Source organism: Nelumbo nucifera, chromosome 7 (assembly GCF_055504915.1).
Source record: "Nelumbo nucifera cultivar China Antique chromosome 7, China Antique-T2T, whole genome shotgun sequence".
NCBI lineage: Eukaryota > Viridiplantae > Streptophyta > Magnoliopsida > Proteales > Nelumbonaceae > Nelumbo > Nelumbo nucifera.
Window position 1 is genome coordinate 37772913 of NC_142655.1, and position 22353 is coordinate 37795265.

A 22353-nucleotide genomic window follows, 5' to 3' on the forward strand; every position below is an offset into this window, starting at 1 on the left:
AAAATCAATGATGCCCAACCTAGAAAGTTGAAGAAATGCTTCACTCCAACCCAATATAACCCTTCATCCTGCATATAGTTGCCAGATACCCAGGCCTTACAGTATGAGATTAAGTCAAGCACAATCCAGATGCTCCCCTCTTTCTATGGGAACTCGAGTGAGGACCCATACAAGCACATAAACGAGTTTCTAGAAATATGTTCCATTATAAGGATCCAGAACTTCAATGATGATGCCCTTAGACTGACTCTCTCCCCCTTCTCCTTTAAAGACAAGTTTAAGCATTGGTTGAGAACCATAGGGAGACCTATTAGAACTTGGGCAAAAATGCAATAAGAATTCCTTGAAAGTTCTACCCTATAGGATGAACCAATACCATGAGACGAGCCATCATTGGATTCACCCAAACACCGGGTGAACAAATTCATGAAGTTTGGGAGAGGATGAAGGAGTTAATGAGAAAATGCCTACACCATGGCCTGTTCCAATGGCAGATTGTCCAAGCCTTCTATGAAGGTTTGATAGATCAATATAGGAAAATGGTAGATGCATCCTGTGGGGGGGCATTTATGAGCAAAAGCAAGGATTAAGCGTATGCTCTTTTCGAGACCCTGAGTGAGAATTCCATTAACAATGCATCCTTGTATTCCTATGAAAGGTTGGTGGGACCCTCAAAGAGGGCAGGGCTCTATGAGGTCAGGAATAAAATAGAGCCCAAGGCAAAAATGGACTTGAATGCCATTTCTAGAAAGTTGGACAGGGAAGATCTTCTAGCCTAGAAGCTTGATCAGTTTTTCACCTTTAACCAGCAATCGGGCCCATCTACACCCTATCCCGAAGTGTGCTCCATTTGTGCCAGCCCGGCCCACCAAGTTGATGACTATCCCACGGTGGCATAGTTTCTGCCCTTTATCGAAGAACAAGTTCAGGCAACCCAAAGTTTCTCAAGGCCTAACAATGATCCATATTCAAATACTTAAAACCCTAGGTGGAGAAATCACCCTAACTTTTCTTGGAGGACACATCAACCCAATCCACAGTCCCAGCAATATCATCCTTTGTCTAACTCTATGGCACAACAGTTTCAGAGGCCACCAATACAAAGTCAATTCTAGCAGGTATACCCTAGGAACCAACCAGTCCAATCGTATCACGGTTAACCACAACCTCCACAATCCAGTTCAGTAGATGATCAATTCATGTAGCTTCAGCAGCTGATCCTAAATCAGTAGTAGTCCATTGCTAGGTTAGAAAGCCAAATAGGACAGTTAGTCAAAGCTAATGTGAGGAGAGAAGTGGGGCAGTTACCGAGTCAACCGGTTACAAACCCTAGGAATCAGCCACCGGGTTTTCCTCCACAAATTCAACCACCTCCTAAGAACCCCCAGTTTGAAAATGCTAAAGCTGTTACAACCCTAAGAAGTGGGAGAATTTTAGAAGATCCATATGAGAAGAAAATTGAAGAAGAAGAAAAGGAGCAGGAAGACCCTAAGTTGGGGGGGAGAAGAAGAAGGAAATGAAACTTTAGAAGAAACACCTTTAGTGAACGAACCTGTGGTCCCCTTTCCAACAACACTCACATTCAGGCCGTTGTGGAGAAAGAAAGAGATTCTCAACGAGGAGATTAGAGAACTCTTCAAACAAGTTCATATTAGCATCCCTTTCCTCGACGCGATTCAACATGTCCTAGCCTACGCCAAGTTTTTGAAAGAGCTATGCACTCAAAAGAGGGAGCCACGATCGGCTCCACAAAAAGTGATGCACTCAACGAATGTTATTACGGTCCTCTTAAACCAACCTCCCTGGAAGATGAAAGACCCGGGTGCTTCTCTCATCAGTTGTATCATCTCTGTAATCAACTTTGATCAGGTCTTATTGGACCTTGGGGCCAGTGTAAACCTACTTCCATCCATCATCTATGAAAGGTTCAGGATCGGCGAGTTGAAACCTACCCTGGTAATTCCTCAACTCGCTGACTTGTCGGTCAAGACTCCTCGAGGTGCTATCGAGGATGTCATTGTCAGGATAGAGAATTGTTATTTCCCTGTAGACTTTGTTCTCCTAGACATGACCCTAACCGAGGAACTGAACCATAACCCCATAATCCTAGGACGACCGTTTCTAGCAACAGCTAATGCAAACATTAACTGTAAATCGGGGGAAATGGACATTTCATTTGGGGAGCAGAAGGTCCAGTTGAATGTTTTTAGTGCCTCTAAGTATCCAAATGTAGGGGAAGATGAGTGCAATGTGGATATAGTGGATAATCTTGTGGATGACTTGTCTACCCCCTAGTTAGCCCAGTCTGAGCCCTGTTGGTATGAAGAAGAAAGTGTGTCTGAGAGTCTGGATGGAAGAAGTGAGTAAATGCGTCTAGCTGAAGACATTAAACTTAGCGCTGGTTGGGAGGCAACCCAACGTAATTATTAATGCTTTGGCTGTTAGGATTTGAGTTTTTTTTTTCTTTTGATTCGAAACCAAATGGTAGACCTTGAATCCCATAGGAAAACCCTATTGATTGTTCCCTTTGGCTTAAGTTCTTTTTGCATCAGTCTAGTTATGCAATTGGGGACAATGGCATTTAAGTTGGGGGATGAGGAAATAGAGAAAAAAATAAAAAAAAATTGAAAAACTAAGCCTTTAAATGTGTAGAATTAAAATTTTATTAAGAAATTTAAAAAAATTTTCCATTAAAAGAGATTCCCAAATAGAAAAAGTTGAGGAAACTGATAAAAGAATATTGAATTTTGTGGAAATTAGTAGCAAGTGATAGGAGTAAAAGTTGGTCTTATTTGAATATTGTCGAAACCGTTTAGAAATTGGAAAATACTCCCAAGTTTGCCCCTGTCAAGATAAGAAGAGAAAGATGGAGAAATTAGACAAAAATTCTTCAAATTGTTAGAAATATTGAACTGCCCTAAACAATGTTGCAAAAAAAAGAAAGAATAAAAGGTCAATGGACACCCTAGACTTAGTAGCCGAGTCTCTTCACCTAAGTCAAGTATCGAGATTTGTGTCAAACGGAATAGGGAATGTCAAAGACACTCACCTAACACTTAGTAACTGGGTCTCTTTACCTAAGGCAAGTGTTGAGATTCGTGTCAAATGGTGAAAGGTAACAATAGAAATAAGTGTGCAAATCAAGTTTAGGGATAGAAATCCACTGTCAAAAAATGATAAGAAGAATACATGTCTGATTTTAAAAATCAATATCAGCTTATCAAGATAGTCTGCAAATGGAAGGGTATATATGATTTTTAAGCCAAGTTTCTGTAATATTCAAAGTAAGATAGTTTTACCCCTAAAGCCCAATACCGATCTATATAGAGTTTGAGAATGCTGGAATCAGGATGCTTGATTAAATCTATCAGGGATGATCTTAAGATGGGACGGACCTCTATACTTAGTGTAATACTAAGGCTGCATAACTAAGGGACTAGCAATGGTTAAGTTGGGGGGTGTGATAACTCTTTATTTTGATGCCTTCAGGACATCATTTCAGGGGTATTTTCTGCCTTAGAATAGTCAAAGTATTCCCTTTTCCTAGTTAAATTCAATGTTGTGACCTCTGAGGGTCTCTGTGCAATTTCTGTGAAAAATTGGGGAAGTTACATGGCTGAATTACAACTTTTGGGAAGCTGGTGTGAAGTCTAGCTGAGAGAGGGGGTGTTTTTGTGAAAAACTAAGAACAGGAGGGCACCTCATATCTGCTAAATCCAGAATGGCGCCCCTCCTACTGTATTAGCATGCTCCCCTTTCCTTAGCAAACCCTAGGGCACCTTTTAACCCATTCTTTTCATCCTTAGCAAACCTTATCCACCCCTAGTTGTTTAATCTCCACCCTCCACTCCTTCTAATCTCCACCATTCATTCTAGTCTCTTTGAAGTTTTTAAACCCTAGGGCACCACCTAACTACTAATCCTCACCATGCAGCCCCTAACCACTAGATCTCAGCCCTCCATTCTATCCTCTATCTCAGCCATCCACTCTAGGGTGCCACCCACTCCTTTTAATCTCCACCTTTCAACCCTAGGCGCCTGAATCCTCACCATCCATTTCTAGGTGCCCAAATCTCAGCCCTACATAATATTGGGTGCCCTCTTCTTTTCTTCTCAGCCTTAGGATCAATCTAGAACCATTCTAACCCTTCATTAGAAACCCTAGGGCACCCATATCTTTGCTAAAACCCAACTGCTGCCCCCAACTTTCTCTCTAATCCCAGTTGTATCCACCCTTCTCTATAAAAAGAACCCAAGGGCTCCTGAAGAGGGGTTGGATTTGAAAGAATGGTAGGATCCATCTAATGGACGCCATAAAGGTTGCGGAATGGGTGGGGCGAATTTCAAAAATTTCCTACCTTCTCCCAACTGGGAATCATATTCCCTGAATTTAGAATACAATATTCAAGGATCTACTTGAACCCTAATCAAACCAGATCTGTACCAAAAGATAAATGGGAGGATTATACCTGATCCAGAGAAGCAGTATCTCCCAAAGTTGGTGTTCACGCCCAAAGAATGCTCCAAGATCTGTCCCTGCTGAAGATGACACAGCTGTGGATGGAACAGAACCAGCAGGGTGCGTCCTACACACTGGATCCTTCACAAGAATCCCCTGGATGTACTAAACACTGAATTCTTTCAGTCTTTCTTGCAAGACTGATGTCAAGAACTGGTTTCTTGACTTTCTTTTCTGCAAAGATCAAATCTTGCAACAATGCAGATGGCGGCGGCAGGAGGAGATTTCCAGAAACGAAAAGGCTGAACTGTTTTCTTTTCTGGAGAGAATGAGATCTAATCTCAATTCGCAGGAACCCTTCTTGCTTACCAGAACCTCTTGGATCGAAGTCTGATTTCCTTCTCTATGGTTCATTCGAAAATCTCCTCTCTTTTCTTCTTGATTAAGAAATCTCCTAATTAGGAGTTATCCCAATCCAAATCAGTATTTGGATAGGGGATAATCTTAATCCCTTTCCCAGATAGAGTTAGCTTACTCCTGATCTTATCAGGAGGTTACCAGATTCAAATCTGATTTGAATTTGGTCTCTAAGAGTGGATAAGGCTAAGAGCCCAATCCTTTTTGCTAACTTCAATCTCAAATTCGCCCCATTGATGGGTGATCATATCAGCCCACTTCGAAATGGGCTTTTTGGCCCATTAAGCATTCAGTGTTTAATTAGTTTCCAATCTGCTGCCCAGTTGGGCTTCTTTGTATGGCGTGTGACCCAAGCATTGATCTACACACCAGCCACATGGGTTCGGCCCAGCCTTTAATACAAGGCCCAGCCAAATTCACTGAAAATCTCAATAAACCCCTTGAGTCCATCGTATGAACCCTATGGGCCCAACACTTACATTAAGTGGTCCCTGGGCCAAGCCATCTTATAAAAACCCAGGGACTGTGGGCAGGTGCAAGATTAGCCCATCAGGTATTTTCCTAAATGGTCTTACACTTAACCTCTCAGCCCTTAATGATCAAGCACTACCCGACAAGAGAGGACCTCTCCCTCGGCTGCATGGAACAGTGCCGCACTCTCCTCTCACATAGATCCCGGGAATTAAAACCATTTGCAAACATTTTGAAACCGTACATATATATGTAAATATATTAATTTTGCAAAAACAAAATTCCAACGATTGAAATCAACTGCCGGCAGTTTGGTTTCCATCAGAGAGAGTGCATTCCCGATCATTACCCTTTGTCCGACAAAGTGGCTGATTCTGTCACTATGACCACCCACTCAGATGAATTCTCAAACTGCCCCAACATACCCAGGTTTTGATCCCCACTAAGGATCTCACTGATTGGCATATCAAAGGCAGCCTGATCCAGCACCTAGTGAAGTGTCATAATCGAGTCTAGGGGTCAGGTGTAACTTTCCAGTTTTGCCCATCTATCTCCAAGGTCCAGGGCAAGACTGGAAATCTGGTCCGGTTCAAGGATTCAAGTAATCCCATGCTGTATGTGCCTCGGGTCTTACCCTGATGGCTGAGACAGGCCATCCCAACACTTGGTGGCACACCAGTATCAGCCTTGGCAGGATAAATCTCCCCAGACTTATCCAACGGCTGTGAACATTTAAAACTAACAAGAGTCTCCACAAATGTCCAGTTTTAGGGTTTTACACAGAATTAAACCAAACAACATGAATCAAACATGCACTTTATTTATTTCCACTAAATAACAAAAGTACATCAAAATGATTGAAGCTAAGGGCATACAAAACTGTCTAACAGCTCCCACTTGCACTTAGGTCCAATCTGGTACAAGCCGGAGTCCCATACTTTCCACGTGTTTCTCAAACACCTTCTGTGTCAGTGGCTTGGTCAATGGGTCTGCCACATTATCCGCTGATGCTACCTTTTGAATTAGGACGTCCCCTCTACCAACGATCTCCCGCAGTACATGGTACTTCCTCTCGATGTGCTTTGACTTCGAGTGGGCCCGAGGCTCTTTAGCCTGGGCGATCACTCCATTGTTGTCACACAACAACGGGATGGGTGATGTGCTGGATGGAATCGCTCCCAATTCGTGTATGAATTTCTTCATCCACACGGCTTCCTTGGCAGCTTCACTTGCGGCAATGTACTCGGCCTCGGTTGTGGAGTCTGCAGTGGACCCCTGTTTGCTGCTTTTCCAGCAAACAGCACACGATCCTATCGTGAAAACATACCCAGATGTAGACTTTCTATCATCTGGATCCGACTGGAAATCGGCATCGGTATACCCTAGAACTTGCAGTGAACTACCATCGAATACCAGACAAAACTCTTTCGTCCTTCGAAGGTATTTGAGTATGTTCTTCACAGCAGTCCAATGCTCCTGTCCTGGGTTTGCCTGGAATCTGCTTACCACACTCACCGCCTGAGCTATGTCCGGGCGAGTGCACAACATGGCATACATGATGCTCCCCACAGCTGAGGCATAGGGAACGTCTCTCATGCTCTCAATCTCCTCAAAAGTCTTGGGAGACATCTTCTTGGAGAGAGTGACTCCGTGCCTAAAAGGAACGTTTCCTTTCTTGGAGTTTTCCATGCTGTATCTTTTGACAATTTTGTCAATGTAAGCAGCCTGGGATAATCCAATTATCCGCTTCGATCTATCTCTATAGAGTCGAAGACCCAGTATGTATGAAGCTTCTCCAAGATCTTTCATGGAGAACTGCTGTGATAGCCATACCTTGACCGAAGTCAACATTCCTACATCATTCCCAATGAGTAGGATATCGTCCACATACAAGACTAAAAAGGTGATCTTATCCCCACTGGATTTCCTGTAAACACAGGGCTCATCCGGATTCTGCTCAAAGTCAAACGTTTTGACTGCAGAATCAAAACGGATGTTCCAACTCCTAGAAGCCTGCTTAAGTCCATATATGGATCTATTAAGTTTACATACCATGTGTTCCTGACCAGCAGCAATGAAGCCTTGCGGCTGCTGCATGTAGATATCTTCACTAAGATCTCCATTCAGGAACGCTGTTTTGACATCCATTTGCCAAATCTCGTAATCATGGTACGCTGCTACAGCTAGCAGGATCCTAATGGATTTAAGCATGGCCACCGGTGAAAAGGTTTCCTCATAGTCGATGCCTTCTTTCTGAGTATACCCTTTCGCCACCAAACGAGCTTTAAAGGTCTCAATCCTGCCATCGGGGCCCTTCTTCCTCTTGTAGATCCATTTGCAACCAATTGCTTTTACCCCGGAGGGCGGATCCACTAGAGTCCAGACTCCATTGGTCTCCATTGAGTCCATCTCGGCTCTCATGGCCTCCACCCACTTCTGGGAGTCTATGTCTAACATAGCTTCCGCGTAAGACACGGGATCCTCTTCACTAGTCAAGGCTTCCACCAGGTAACTATCCTAGTCATAACCATATCGGACTGGTGGTCTGGATACCCGGGTGGACCTTCTAGGTTGGTCATTACCTGGAACTTGTGGGTCATCTCCCACTGCTCCTGAGCTCTCCTCATCAAGAACTATTTCCTGACGATGGGTGTCCAGGATGTAATCGGATTCTAAGAATCGGGCGTTTCGACTGCAGAACACTTTCTGCTCACTTGGGTCATAGAATAGATAACCCACCGAATCCTTTGGGTAGCCTATAAACAGGCAACGGCTGGTTTTAGGTTCCAACTTGTCCGCACTTGTTCTTTTAACGTGTGCAGGACAACCCCAAATCTTCAAGTGTCTCACACTTGGCTTCCTTCTGGTCCAAAGCTCATATGGAGTTTTCGGAACTGATTTGGTTGGAACCCTATTCAGCACGTAGATAGCAGTCTCTAATGCATATCCCCAAAAGGATGTGGGTAATTCTGAGCGTACGAGAAGTGACCGGACCATGTCTAATAAGGTCCTATTTCTCCTCTCTGAAACACCGTTGAGTTGAGGTGTAGCAGGAGGAGCCAGTTGTGACACTATCCCATTGGCCTTTAAGTAGTCCCTGAATTTGTCAGAGAGATACTCGCCACCTCGATCTGATCGAAGGGCCTTAATTTCTCTCCCTAACTGTTTCTCGACTTCCTGTCTGAACTCTTTGAACTTTTCAAATGATTCAGACTTATGTCTCATTAGGTACACGTAACCATATCGTGAAAAATCATCTGTAAAGGTGATGAAGTACACGTGTTGATTCCGTGTCCTAACACTCAGGGGACCACATACATCAGTATGTATTAGGTCAAGTGTGCCTGCACATCTTTCAGGCTTACCGTCAAATGGCCGCTTAGTCATCTTACCTTGGAGGCAAGGTTCACAAGTGGGAAGATTTTCTACGGTTAGAAAATCCAAAGGACCATCCTTTACCAGTCTTGTGATTCGGTCGACACCGATGTGGCCAAGTCGGTAATGCTAGAGGCACGTGAGATTTACTGTATCACGAGTCCTTTTCTTGGGATTTTCGACCGACGTAGTTTCGGTTAAGTTAGTTTCCAAAGAAGGATGCAGAACATAGAGACCGTTCTCTAGCTCCCCGCATGCGATGAATTTAATATTCCGTTTAACAGTAATCATATTACTAAAGTAAACAGTATATCCATCAGCACACAATTTTGAAACAGAAATTAAATTCCTTCTCAAGTTCTGTACATAAAGACAATCTTTAAGTACAAGGACTCCTTCTTTAAAAACTAATTCTACGGTTCCTATTGCCGCAGCTGCAACACTTGCAGTTGTTCCCAAGAACAGTGTCACTTCACCTTCACTCAGCCTTCTGCTAACTTTGAACCCCTGCAGTGAGTTACACGCATGAGTTGAAGCCCCAGAGTCAACACACCAGGACACAGAAGTAACTAACATATTAGTTTCTATGACACAAGTTTCGATATTACCTTTCTTAGATTCCAGGTAGGTAGGACAGTTCCTCTTCCAGTGGCCGGTCTGCTTGCAGAAGAGACAGACATCAGATGCCTTGTTCTTCTTCTGCTTCTTGGGTTTGGTAGTCTTCTTCTGGGGCTTCTTTGCCTTTCTCTTTCTCTTGCCCGATTTGTTAGCTTCAGCAAGCATAACCACAGGCTCATCCTTCTTGAGTAAATCCTCGGCCCTCTGCAACATATTGCTGAGTTCCTGGACGCTGACATTCAGCTTATTCATATTGTAGTTCATAGTGAACGCATTGAAGGAAGAGGGCAAAGAATTTAGGATGGCATCCACTTGCGTGCCAAGATCTAGCCCGGATCCAAGAGCTTCAAGTTCGTTGATGTATCCCATCATCCGAAGACAATGGTCATGAACTTTCTGCCCTTTGGTCATCTGCGCGGTCATGAACAATTTCAGGACCTTCTGTCGAGTAGAACAGTTCTGCTCCTCATACATTGTCCTTAGACTGTCCAATATGTCCTTGGCAAGTTCGATCTGATCGAACTGCCTCTGTATTGAGTTGTCTAATGAGGCAATGACAAAGCAGCGGGCTAGGGAGTTCTTATCCTCCCAATCTTGGTAGTCCCTCCTACGGGCCTCAGAAGCCCTATCACCCGGACGTTCCGGGGCAGGATTTTTCACTACCTTGTCTAACTTTTCAGAAGTTAGGACCAGCATAAGATTTCTGTACTAGTCGGCATAGTTTGGGCCCTTAAGCTTGTTATCGTCTGGAAGCTTTGCAAATTGACCGTTTGCCATTTTCTGATAAAACAGCAAAATCATTAGTCTACAACCTTAGTTTGATTCATGTTTACCTACATAGATATGGCTTTTAATCTATGTTCCATTCCCATTTGTTCATCTCTGAGATTTCCCTCCTATCTCAGTGACGGAGACGACGAAATGTCTCTGGAAATGTGGGAAATCACATGGGGTGCGTGAAGCCAACTGTTTCAGCTGCATAACCCCACCACCTTTCTGTGACGGATCATATCCACTCATCAAATGAGTTTCCCTTTGGCCTCTGTCAGACAAGGTTCAGAGCCGTTTTCAGGTAAACCCTTCTGTCAGTGAGTGCACACCCATCATATTCAGGTTATGCCAAGGTACCGTGAGAGAGTTCCCATTTTCTGGTGAAGCCCCTCCCACATCGGTCTATGACGCCCCTATCATCTTATGAAACACTCTAACAGATCCAACAGCAAATGGATAGCCCAATTTTATGGTGCGTTTCCTCATTACAGATGGACCCATCATTGTGCTAATGACGAAAGGCCTTTAGAGAGTCCATCATATGGATCTCCCTATCACTTGCATTCATATTTGCTGGAGGGAACAAAATTACGGCCTAGTTCTAATTTAGGTCAAACCAAAGTGGCTCCCACTGACTTTCATAAAGTCAGATTTCTGGTGGGCCTTCATCGGCTAGGGGTTCCGTACGCATCCCTTTTCAGGGTTGTGGGGCCCACCAGGCAAAGAGGGGGTCATCCAATGACCTTCAGGGACACCATGGCAATGATGTGCATTCAGCCATGGTGTGCGCAAGAGCCACTAACGAGTCATCACGGGCCAAGTACTTATGGCCCATGGTCGCAGCACATCAAACATCCAAACATCACATGTAAAGGAGGAATTGATCCAATCAATTAATTGCTGTAAAGCCCATTCAACGGCCCATTTAAAAACCAAGTCATTAACGATTAATGTCCACTAGGTGTATGGGCTGAATCGCAGATAGCAGTTCGGCCCATACAGCTTATCTCACAATAATGGGCTTTTGCAGTTTTAACCCTTTAAAACTGGGCTTTACAGGTGGGCCGAATTAATCCCTGTAATTGAACATCAGATTTGGAACAAAAGTGTGAGACAATTGGACTGAGAACAGCCCCTTTCGAAACCCAGATTCGGTCCAAACAGTTTTGGTCCAATCTAGTCCGAAATGGTCCAAAACTGATTTTCAATTCAAGAATTAATTATTGAATGATCTGAAATTAATAGTTTTGATTTCTAGCAAACACAAAACAATTATGGACTGTTCGCACCACCTGCAAAACAGAGGTTAATCACAAGGGTTGCAGTTTCATAAACTGCAAATCGCAGAAAACGATTTCTCCATCTGCAAATCTCCAGCGCCGCCATCTTCTTCCATCTTCTTTAATCAAGAAAAATAACAGAGATCCTATTTCTATTAATTACATTCTTGATCAAATCCTATACATTCAGTCTAAAAAATAAAAAAAAATTATTTACAGACCGAATTGAATGAAATAAATAAATAGAAAAGAAAAAGGGTGCGCAGACCATCTGCGCTAAAACTGCACTGCGATCTCCAGGTTTGAACAGTCCATTAAATCAAAATAAATAAAGAACAATTCCAAATAAATTTTGGATTTAATAGAAATTAATTTCAGATCAATCACCCTTAACAAGAAACAGTTTCTTGAAAAAAAAAAGAAGACAATCTGCGCAATCTTGAAAGAACACCTTCTATCCATCTGCGCACGGTCAGATCTGATTTTCTTTTGGTTCAAGATTCGAACCTGTGGCTCTGATACCACTGAAAGAATGGTAGGATCCATCTAATGGACGCCATAAAGGTTGCGGAATGGGTGGGGCGAATTTCAAAAATTTCCTACCTTCTCCCAACTGGGAATCATATTCCCTGAATTTAGAATACAATATTCAAGGATCTACTTGAACCCTAATCAAACCAGATCTGTACCAAAAGATAAATGGGAGGATTATACCTGATCCGGAGAAGCAGTATCTCCCAAAGTTGGTGTTCACGCCCAAAGAATGCTCCAAGATCTGTCCCTGCTGAAGATGACACAGCTGTGGATGGAACAGAACCAGCAGGGTGCGTCCTACACACTGGATCCTTCACAAGAATCCCCTGGATGTACTAAACACTGAATTCTTTCAGTCTTTCTTGCAAGACTGATGTCAAGAACTGGTTTCTTGACTTTCTTTTCTGCAAAGATCAAATCTTGCAACAATGCAGATGGCGGCGGCAGGAGGAGATTTCCAGAAACGAAAAGGCTGAACTGTTTTCTTTTCTGGAGAGAATGAGATCTAATCTCAATTCGCAGGAACCTTTCTTGCTTACCAGAACCTCTTGGATCGAAGTCTGATTTCCTTCTCTATGGTTCATTCGAAAATCTCCTCTCTTTTCTTCTTGATTAAGAAATCTCCTAATTAGGAGTTATCCCAATCCAAATCAGTATTTGGATAGGGGATAATCTTAATCCCTTTCCCAGATAGAGTTAGCTTACTCCTGATCTTATCAGGAGGTTACCAGATTCAAATCTGATTTGAATTTGGTCTCTAAGAGTGGATAAGGCTAAGAGCCCAATCCTTTTTGCTAACTTCAATCTCAAATTCGCCCCATTGATGGGTGATCATATCAGCCCACTTCGAAATGGGCTTTTTGGCCCATTAAGCATTCAGTGTTTAATTAGTTTCCAATCTGCTGCCCAGTTGAGCTTCTTTGTATGGCGTGGGACCCATGCATTGATCTACACACCAGCCACATGGGTTCGGCCCAGCCTTTAATACAAGGCCCAGCCAAATTCACTGAAAATCTCAATAAACCCCTTGAGTCCATCGTATGAACCCTATGGGCCCAACACTTACATTAAGTGGTCCCTGGGCCAAGCCATCTTATAAAAACCCAGGGACTGTGGGGCAGGTGCAAGATTAGCCCATCAGGTATTATCCTAAATGGTCTTACACTTAACCTCTCAGCCCTTAATGATCAAGCACTGCCCGACAAGAGAGGACCTCTCCCTCGGCTGCAAGGAACAATGCCGCACTCTCCTCTCACATGGATCCCGGGAATTAAAACCATTTGCAAACATTTTGAAACCGTACATATATATGTAAATATATTAATTTTGCAAAAACAAAATTCCAACGATTGAAATCAATTGCCGGCGGTTTGGTTTCCATCAGAGAGAGTGCATTCCCGATCATTACCCTTTGTCCGACAAAGTGGCTGATTCTGTCACTATGACCACCCACTCAGATGAATTCTCAAACTGCCCCAACATACCCAGGTTTTGATCCCCACTAAGGATCTCACTGATTGGCATATCAAAGGCAGCCTGATCCAGCACCTAGTGAAGTGTCATAATTGAGTCTAGGGGTCAGGTGTAACTTTCCAGTTTTGCCCATCTATCTCCAAGGTCCAGGGCAAGACTGGAAATCTGGTCCGGTTCAAGGATTCAAGTAATCCCATGCTGTATGTGCCTCGGGTCTTACCCTGATGGCTGAGACAGGCCATCCCAACACTTGGTGGCACACCAGTATCAGCCTTGGCAGGATAAATCTCCCCAGACTTATCCAACGGCTGTGAACATTTAAAACTAACATGAGTCTCTACAAATGTCCAGTTTTAGGGTTTTACACAGAATTAAACCAAACAACATGAATCAAACATGCACTTTATTTATTTCCACTAAATAACAAAAGTACATCAAAATGATTGAAGCTAAGGGCATACAAAACTGTCTAACAGGATTCTGCCCCCAGGTAGGACGGAAGGCTGATCATGAGAAGTTCAAGGGTAGAGGAAGAGGAGGACGCCCAGGCAAAAGGAGGGGTTCCTACTTGCAGTTTTCCAACACCACTACTGCCACCTCTAGAATCAGATCCTAACAATTTTACATTAGTTTTAGTTTTAATTTTTGTTCTTTCATTTCCAGTTCCTTTATTTCCTTTGTATAATTTATTTTCATTCTGTTTGATCTCCGTTTTCTTTTCTATAGTCCTACAATTCGGCCAGGTAAGACGAAAGGCCTAGCTCGAGAAGTTTGAAGGTCAAAGGAGAGATCCAGAGACTGCTACCTCTGATCGGATTACAAATTTTTATTTTGTTTCTTTCATTTATTTGTTTCTATATTTATTTATGTTTATGCACTTTTAACTTTCAGTATTGTTCGGATTCTATATTTTCCTCAGTTTAATTAATTAATTTTTATATTTCTGCACTTCCCTCTTGTGTTCTCGTGTCCGGATTTGAGTATGTATTAATTTTTCCCTCGCTTCCCTATGGATACGATCCATTCTCACCCATTTACTGCATTAGTATTTGTTTGAGAATCGAAAAACTTTATAAATGTTTAAACTGGTGTTCCGAAGTGGTTAACAACACTCTTTTGGCTACACCATTAGTCATAAAATTTGATGTGTTGGGGTTTTTTGGGTCTCCAAATACAATGGTAAGATCTGATCGATCATGAAGTTGGGATTGTTAGACAGTCTTGTATGCCCTTAGCTTCAATCCGATTTGATGTACTTTTGACATTTAGTGTAGATAAATGAAGTGCATGTTTGATTTATTTGTTTGGTATAATTCTGTGTAAGACCCTAAAACTGGACACTTATAGAGACTCGTGTTAGTTTTAAATGTTCACAGCCATTGGATAAGTCTGGGGAGATTTATCCTGCCAAGGCTGATACTGGTGTGCCACCAAGTGTTGGGATGGCCTGTCTCGGCCACCAGGGTAAGACCCAAGGCACATGAAGTGTGGGATTACTTGAATCCCTGAACCGGACCAGATTTCCAGTATTGCCCTGGACCTTGGAGACAGATGGGCAAAACTGGAAAGTTACACCTGACCCCTAGACTCGATTATGACATTTCACTAGGTGTTGAATTGGGATGTCTTTGATATGTCAATCAGTGAAATCCTTAGCGGGGGTCAAAACCTGGGCATGTTGGGGCAGTCTGAGATTCATCTGAGTGAGTGAACATAGTGACAGGATCAACCCCTTTGTCGGACAATGGAAATGATCGGTAATGCACCCTCTCTGATGGAAACCAAACTACTGGCAGTTGATTTCAATCAGTGGAATTTTGTTTTTCAAAATTAATATATATATATGTATTTGTACGGTTTCAAAATGTTTGCAAATGGTTTTAATTCCCAGGATCCATGTGAGTAGAGAGTGTGGCACTGTTCCTTGCAGCCGAGGGAGAGGTCTTCTCTTGTCGGGCCGTGCTAGATCATTAAGGGCTGAGAGGTTAAGTGTAAGACCATTTAGGATAATACCTGATGGGCTAATCTTGCACTTGCCCACAGTCCCTGGGTTTTTATAAGATGGCTTGGCCCAGGGACCACTTAATGTAAGTGTTGGGCCCATAGGGTCCATGTGATGGGCTCAGGGGTTCACTGAGTCTTTCAGTGAATTCGGTTGAGCCTTGTAATAAAGGCTGGGCCGAACCCATGTGGCTGGTGTGTAGATCAATGCTTGGGTCCCACGCCATACAAAGAAGCCCAACTGGGCAGCAGATTGGAAACTAGTTAAACACTGAACACTTAATGGGCCAAAAGCCCATTTCGAGCTGGGCTGATATGATCACACATCTATGGGGCGAATCTGAGATTAATATTAGTAAAAGGATTGGGATAACTCCTAATTAGAAGTTTTCTTAATCAAGAAGAAAGGAGGAGAAAACAAAAGAGGAAACATCATATTTTGAACCAAGTTTTTTGGCAAGAAAACTCCCTGCGAATTGAGATTAGATCTCATACAGACTCCAGAGAGAAGAGAAGCAGTTCAGCCATCTTCGTCCCAGGAGTTCTCCTCCAGTCGCCGCCATTTCCTCTTGCAAGATTTGATCTTTGTAGCAATAGGAGGTCAAGAAATCAGTTCTTGATCATCAGTCTTGCAAGAAAGATTGAAAAAGATTCAGTGTTCAGAGTTTCCAGAGGGTTCTTGCAAAGGATCCAGTGTGTAGGACGCACCCTGCTGGTTCCGTTCCACCCACAGCTGTGCCATCTTCAGCAGGATCGGTTCTTGGTGTCTTCTTTGGGCGTGAACACCAACTTTGGGAGATACTGTTTCTCCGGATCAGGTATGATCCTCCCTTTTTCTTTTTGGTTCAGATCTGGTTCGATTATGGTTCAAGTAGAATCCTTGAATATTGTATTTTAAATTTTTGTAGTTTAGTCATGAAAACTGATGTGTAACTATGTAGTAGTTTTCCAAGTTTGGAGATGATACCTAACTGGACATTGGTATTGATCTCAAGGTTCTTATTTATCCTCTAGATTGTGTCAATGGAGGGTATTTCAGGTTTTAGAAAGTCTCATGTTGATCTGGTTGTGTTTCCATGTTTATGGGGTCTAAGTGGAGGGTATGAAATGGTAGGGTGAAGGGACCAAGCAAAAATTGGGTGCTGACAATTATTAATTTATTTCTATTATTGCTTATCTGCTCACTCACACTTTGCACACACACCATTTGCATTAGTTTTAGCATCTTATGTCCTATTAGGAAGGGCCCTAGGTGGTAGGTCATTGGGACCTTGGTTTCAATAGTCACACCAAATTCCCAAACTGGTCACCAACTAGAGAAGCCCATTTATCCAATAGGTAGAGGTTTGAAGACTAGCTTTGTTGGAGCCTTGTGTCTAGGGATAAATTGGGTCAACCCATGCATTTTCACCAAAAGAGAGGCCACCTTTGGCTGATTGTTACCTTAATGAGTCACTTATGTTTATATATTCACCTCTTGCACCCCATGAGTGGACCTTAGCCCTTCCTTCATGAACCATGATATTTGCTCCTGAAACCCTTTCCTAAAATAAACAACTCACCTTCTAAATCTCTTTAGGCAACATGAAAAAGAAAAAAAAAATCAAGTGAGATAAGAACTCTTGGAGTTAATCACCTATGTCTTAGGCAAGGGGCAACAAAATCCTTAAGGTTTCCATAAAAGGGGAGGCCATTTTGGCTCAACACTTACCCTTAACCACTCATGATCACATTTTAATCCCTTATAATTCACTTTGGATCTAACCTTTCCTTTCTAAAAACTAAAAAAAACATTCAATAAAAAAGAAAAATCTGAAGAATCAACAAATATTTTTCTTTGTACACCCTTTCTGTTAGACAATTATGCCCTTTAGCTGCAATCAGATTGATGTACCTTTTTGACATTTATTGTAAATGAATAAAGTACATAATTGATTCAGGTTATTGTGGAGTGTTTCTGTGTAATACCCTTAAATTGGACACTTAATGAGACTTGTGTTAGTTTAGAATCTTCACAGCCGTTGGATAGATCTAGGTAGATTTATCCTGCCAAGGTTGACACTGATGTGCCACCAATGTGATTGGGGTGGCTTCTCTTAGCTGCCAGGGTGAGATCTGAGGTACATGCAGTGTGGGTTTTCTAGAAACCCTGAATCGAACTAAAATTCTAGTATTTCCCTAGACCTTGGAGATAGATGGGCAAAACTGGAATGTTACACCTGACCCCTAGACTCGATTATGATACTACACTAGGTATCGGATTGGGCTATCTTTGATATGCCAATCAGTGAGATCCTTAGAGGGGGTCAAAATCTGGGTATGTTGGGACAGTCCGAGAATTCATCTGAGTGGGTGATCATAGTGATAGGATCATCCCCTTTGTCAAACAAAGTGAATGACCAAGGATGCACTCTCTTTGATGGAAACCTAAACTGCCGGCAGTTGATTTCAACCATTGAAATTTGTTTTTACAAAATATATTTATATAAAGATATACATATATATATTTATATTATGGTTTCAAAATATTTGCAAAATGTTTTAATTCCTAGGATCCATGTGAGTAGAGAGTGCAGCACTGTACCTTGCAGCCGAGGGAGAGGTTCTCTCTTATCGAGTAGTGTTTGATCGTTATGGGCTGAGAGGTTAAGTGTAAGACTTGAAGGTAATACCTGATGGGCTAATCTTGCATTTGTCCATAGCCCTTGGGTTTTCATAAGGTGACTGGACCCAAGGACCATTTATTGTAAATGTTGGGCCCATTAAAAGCCCATGGTGATGGACTCAGGGGTTCAATGTCTCCTATAGTGAATTCGACCTGGCCTTGTTACAAAGGATAGGCTGAACCCATGTGGCTGATGTGTAGATCAATTTTTGGGTCCCATGCCATACAAGGATAGCCAACTAGGCAACAAGTTAAGAGGGTTAGTGAGCATATAGACTTAATGGGCCTAAAGCCCATTCGAACTGGCTTAATAAGATTAATTAAATAAAGGGCGGTTCTGGGATTTGGATTAGCTGATAGGATAAGGGATTATCCCTATCCACTCAAAGAGACCAGATCCAAATAAAGATTTGGACCAGGAAATTCCTAATTTGATTAGGAAGGTTGATCTTTATCTATAGATAAGATAAGGGATTATCCTTATCTCTTAAAGAGAGTCCAGATCCAAATATAAGATTTGGATTAGGAAACTCCTAATAGGATTAGAAGAACCTCTCTTTAAGGTTATAAATAGGAGAGCAGGGTGGACCTCCAAACTCAATCACAGTCTACTGAATTAAGAGAGAAGGCAGCTCGCAGTTCGACTGCTCCTGTCTTTTGCTCTTTTTCTTCCTGCTCTTGCCGCCCCTGCGCAGTTCGATCTCCACCAGTGGGAGTGATCAAGAACCGTTCTTTATATTGCTTCTTGCTAGAAGAGGCAATCTAAAGTTCTGCTCACCAGCCCTTCACTACATTCTTGCTGAAGAATTTGGTTCTTGCTGAAGAGTCGTCCTACTGATTCTGCTTCACATCACACAGTGTCATCTTTAGTGGGAGCAGATTTTGGTTTTCTCCTTGGACGTGAACACCTTCGTTGGGAGTTACTATTACTCCGTATCAGGTATATCCCTCTCCTCCCTTTTTTGGTTTCTGATTTGGTCTAGTTTGTTTCAAGATTGACCCTTGAAAATGTAGTTTTCTAAAATAGGGAATGTGATTCCCAGATGGGAGTGAGAGAAATTTTTGAAATTCCGCCCAACCTTCCTGTAGGGTTCGGCCATCCATATGATGGATCTCTATTCCTTTCAGTGGTATCAGAGCCAGGTTCAAATCTTGAACCAAATTAAACCAGATCTGGATCTGCACAAATGAGCATAAGGCATTCTACTCGATTTGTGCAGTTAACGTTTTTCTGGGAAATTGGTTCCTAGTTTTTGGGCGATTGATCTGAAATTAAATCTTTGTAAATCTGATTTATATATAGAATTGTTCTATATATTTTTCTTGATTTTGGGTTGTTCGTATGGTGGAGATCGAATTCTTTAATGGCACAAGAAATCTACGCACCTGCTGTTCTATTCATTCTTGGTCTGTAATTAATTTTTTTAATTTTTCGAAAGAATGTGTAGGAATTTAAATCTGATGTAATATTAATATAAAAATAGGTTTTTCTATTTTATTTGATTCGATGATGAAGCAGATTGCGCAGAGGAGAAATTTTCATAGATTTGGGTTCAGCCATCTGTGATTTGTAGTTTTGGAAACTACATACTGCAATCTAATATTTGTCTTGTAGGGTAGTAGTCTTACGAACAGCCCTCCTACTGATTCTTGATTGTCTTGTATCAGTTATTTAATTTCAGATCATCATTCTTGAATTGAATCTTGAATTAAACATCAAACCCTAGACCCATTCAAACCAGATTTGACCAAACTAGTTGGACCGAATCTGTGGTTCGATGGGGGTTGTTATTAGCCATAAAATTTCACATATGTGTCCAGGAGTTGATGATTAATTGCAAGATCCATGTCAGCCCACATCTGTAAAACCCAATTTTAATCTATTAAAATTGCTTTAGCCTAATTTAGCATAAATGCTATATGGGCCGAACTAATCTTTGTAGTTCAGCCCATATACCTAGATAATATTATTTGATAATGTTATGGGCTTTAAATGGGCTTTTCATATGGGTTTTACAGTTATTTAATTGATTGGATCAATTATCAATTTCATGCATGTGATGCATGAATGCGTGATGTGCTACGTTCATGGGCCATAAGTACTTGGCCCATGCTAATTTGATAGTGGCTCTTGCGTACACCATGGCTGAATGCACATCATTGCCATGGTGTCCTTATGATCATTGGATGATCTTCTTTCGTGGTGGGCCCCACACTAGCTTCCTCCCCAAGAGGAACCATGCAGAACCTTGGCCATTTAGGGCCCATCTAAATCTGGCTTTATGAAAGCCAATGGGAGCCACTTTGGTTTGACCTAAATTAAACTAGGGCGTAATTATTCATTCCCTCCTGAAAATATAAGTCCATGTGATAGGGAGATTCATATGATGAACTCTCTAAAGGCCTTCCATCATAATGAAGGTTGACTGTATTGGTGGGTGGGGATGCACCATAAAATTGGGCTATCCATCTGCTAATGCAGTTGGTAGGATTGCTTCAAGAGATGATAGGGGCATCATAGACCGATGTGGTAGGGGCCTATCCTAAAATGGAAGACTCTCTCACGGTGCCTTGAAGTTAACGAACATGATGGGTGAGCACTTACTGGACAGAAAGGTTTAACCTAAAATGGCTATGAACCTTCTTTGAACCTTGTATGATAGAGGTAAAGGGATGAGAGATCCATCCTATGGACGCCCAAAGATTGCGGAATAAGGGGCAAATTTCAAAAATTTTTCTCTCCCTTCAACTGGGAATCGTATTCCCTATTTAGAAAATCATATTTTCAAGGATCAATCTTGAACCATAAACTGAACCAGATCTGAACCAAAAGGAGTGGGAGAGGATTATACCTGATACGGAGAAATACTATCTCCCAATGGAGGTGTTCACGCCCAAGGAAGGATCCAAAGACTGCTCCCACTGAAGATGGCGCAGTGCAGGATGGAGCAGAATCAGCAACGTTCTTCAAAAGAACTTGACCCTTCACAAGAATCAACTGGACGGCTTGTGAGTACAGCTCCAACCAATCTTTTCACAAAAGATTGAAATCAAGATCCAATCTTGATTGCTCCCAAGAACTGGAGATTGAACTGAAGGAATGGCAATGGCAGGAAGGTGGCGGCAGGAGAGAATTCACAGTATGCAGGAAATCTCTCAATCTCTCTTTCTTTAAAGAGAAGAATGCTGTTGATTATGATGTGTGTTCCAAGGCTGCCGCCCCCTTCCCCTTTTTATAATCTCAAAGGGATCAGCTCCTAATCAAATTAGGAGTTGCTAATCCAAATCATATTTGGGTTAGAAGTCCCTTGGTGATAAGGGATAATCCTTATCTTATCTACAGATTAGATCAGCTATCTCCTAATCTAATTAGGAGGTTTCCAGATCTAAATCTTATTTAGATCTTGGACTCTCTGAGTGGATAGGGTCTAAGCCCAATCCTTTTAACAGACCCACTTCAGAATTCGCCCCCTTTAGATGACTGATCAAATCAGCCAAGTTCGAAATGGGCTTAAGGCCCATTTAAGGTTATGTACTCAAAAACCTTCCAAATTGCTACCCAGATGGGCTTCTTTGTATGGCGTGGGACCCAAGCATTGATCTACACATCAGCCACATGGGTTCAGTGTACCCCCTGAAACCCATCAAATGAGCTCTATGGGCCCAACACTTACACTAAGTGGTCCCTGGGCCAAGCCACCTTGTAACACCTAGGGACTGTGGGCAGATGCAAGATTAGCCCATCAGGTGTTATCCTCAATGGTCTTACACTTAACCTCTCAGCCCATAATGATCATACACTGCCCGACAAGAGAGGACCTCTCCCTCGGCTGCAAGGAACAGTGTTGTACTCTCCACTTACATGGATCTCGGGAATTAAAACCTTCTTGCAAACACTTTAGAAACCATATATATACTTTTATATCTTATATAAAATATATTTTGCACAACAAATCTCAACGGTTGAAATCGGCTGCCGGCAGTCTTGGTTTCCATCAGTGAGAGTGCACCCCCGATCATTACCTTTGTCCGACAAAGGGGCTGACCCTGTCACTATGATCACCCACTTAGATGAATTCTTAGACTGTCCCAACATACCCAGGTTTTGACCCCCGCTAAGGATCTCACTGATTGGTACATCAAAGATAGCCCAATCCGACACCTAGTGCAGTATCATAATCGAGTCTAGGGGTCGGGTGTAACTTTCCAGTTTTGCCCATCAATCTCCAAGGTTCAGGGCAATACTGGAAATCTGGTCCAGTTCAAAGATTCAATTAATCCTACACTGT

At 42.3% G+C, this 22353-nt stretch overlaps 1 protein-coding gene and 1 non-coding gene across 2 annotated transcripts; one reads left to right on the plus strand and one right to left on the minus strand.

Moving 5' to 3' along the window:
* Positions 1–374: 374 nt before the first annotated feature.
* Positions 375–481, minus strand: LOC148790375 (small nucleolar RNA R71). Its single transcript, XR_016079000.1, has one exon. It is a non-coding gene; the product is annotated as a small nucleolar RNA R71 (small nucleolar RNA).
* Positions 482–1809: 1328 nt separating this feature from the next.
* LOC148790376 (uncharacterized) lies at positions 1810–2295 on the plus strand. Its single transcript, XM_088892276.1, has one exon. The coding sequence runs from the start codon at positions 1810–1812 to the stop codon at positions 2293–2295; it is 486 nt and encodes a 161-aa protein (XP_088748402.1).
* Positions 2296–22353: the final 20058 nt, after the last annotated feature.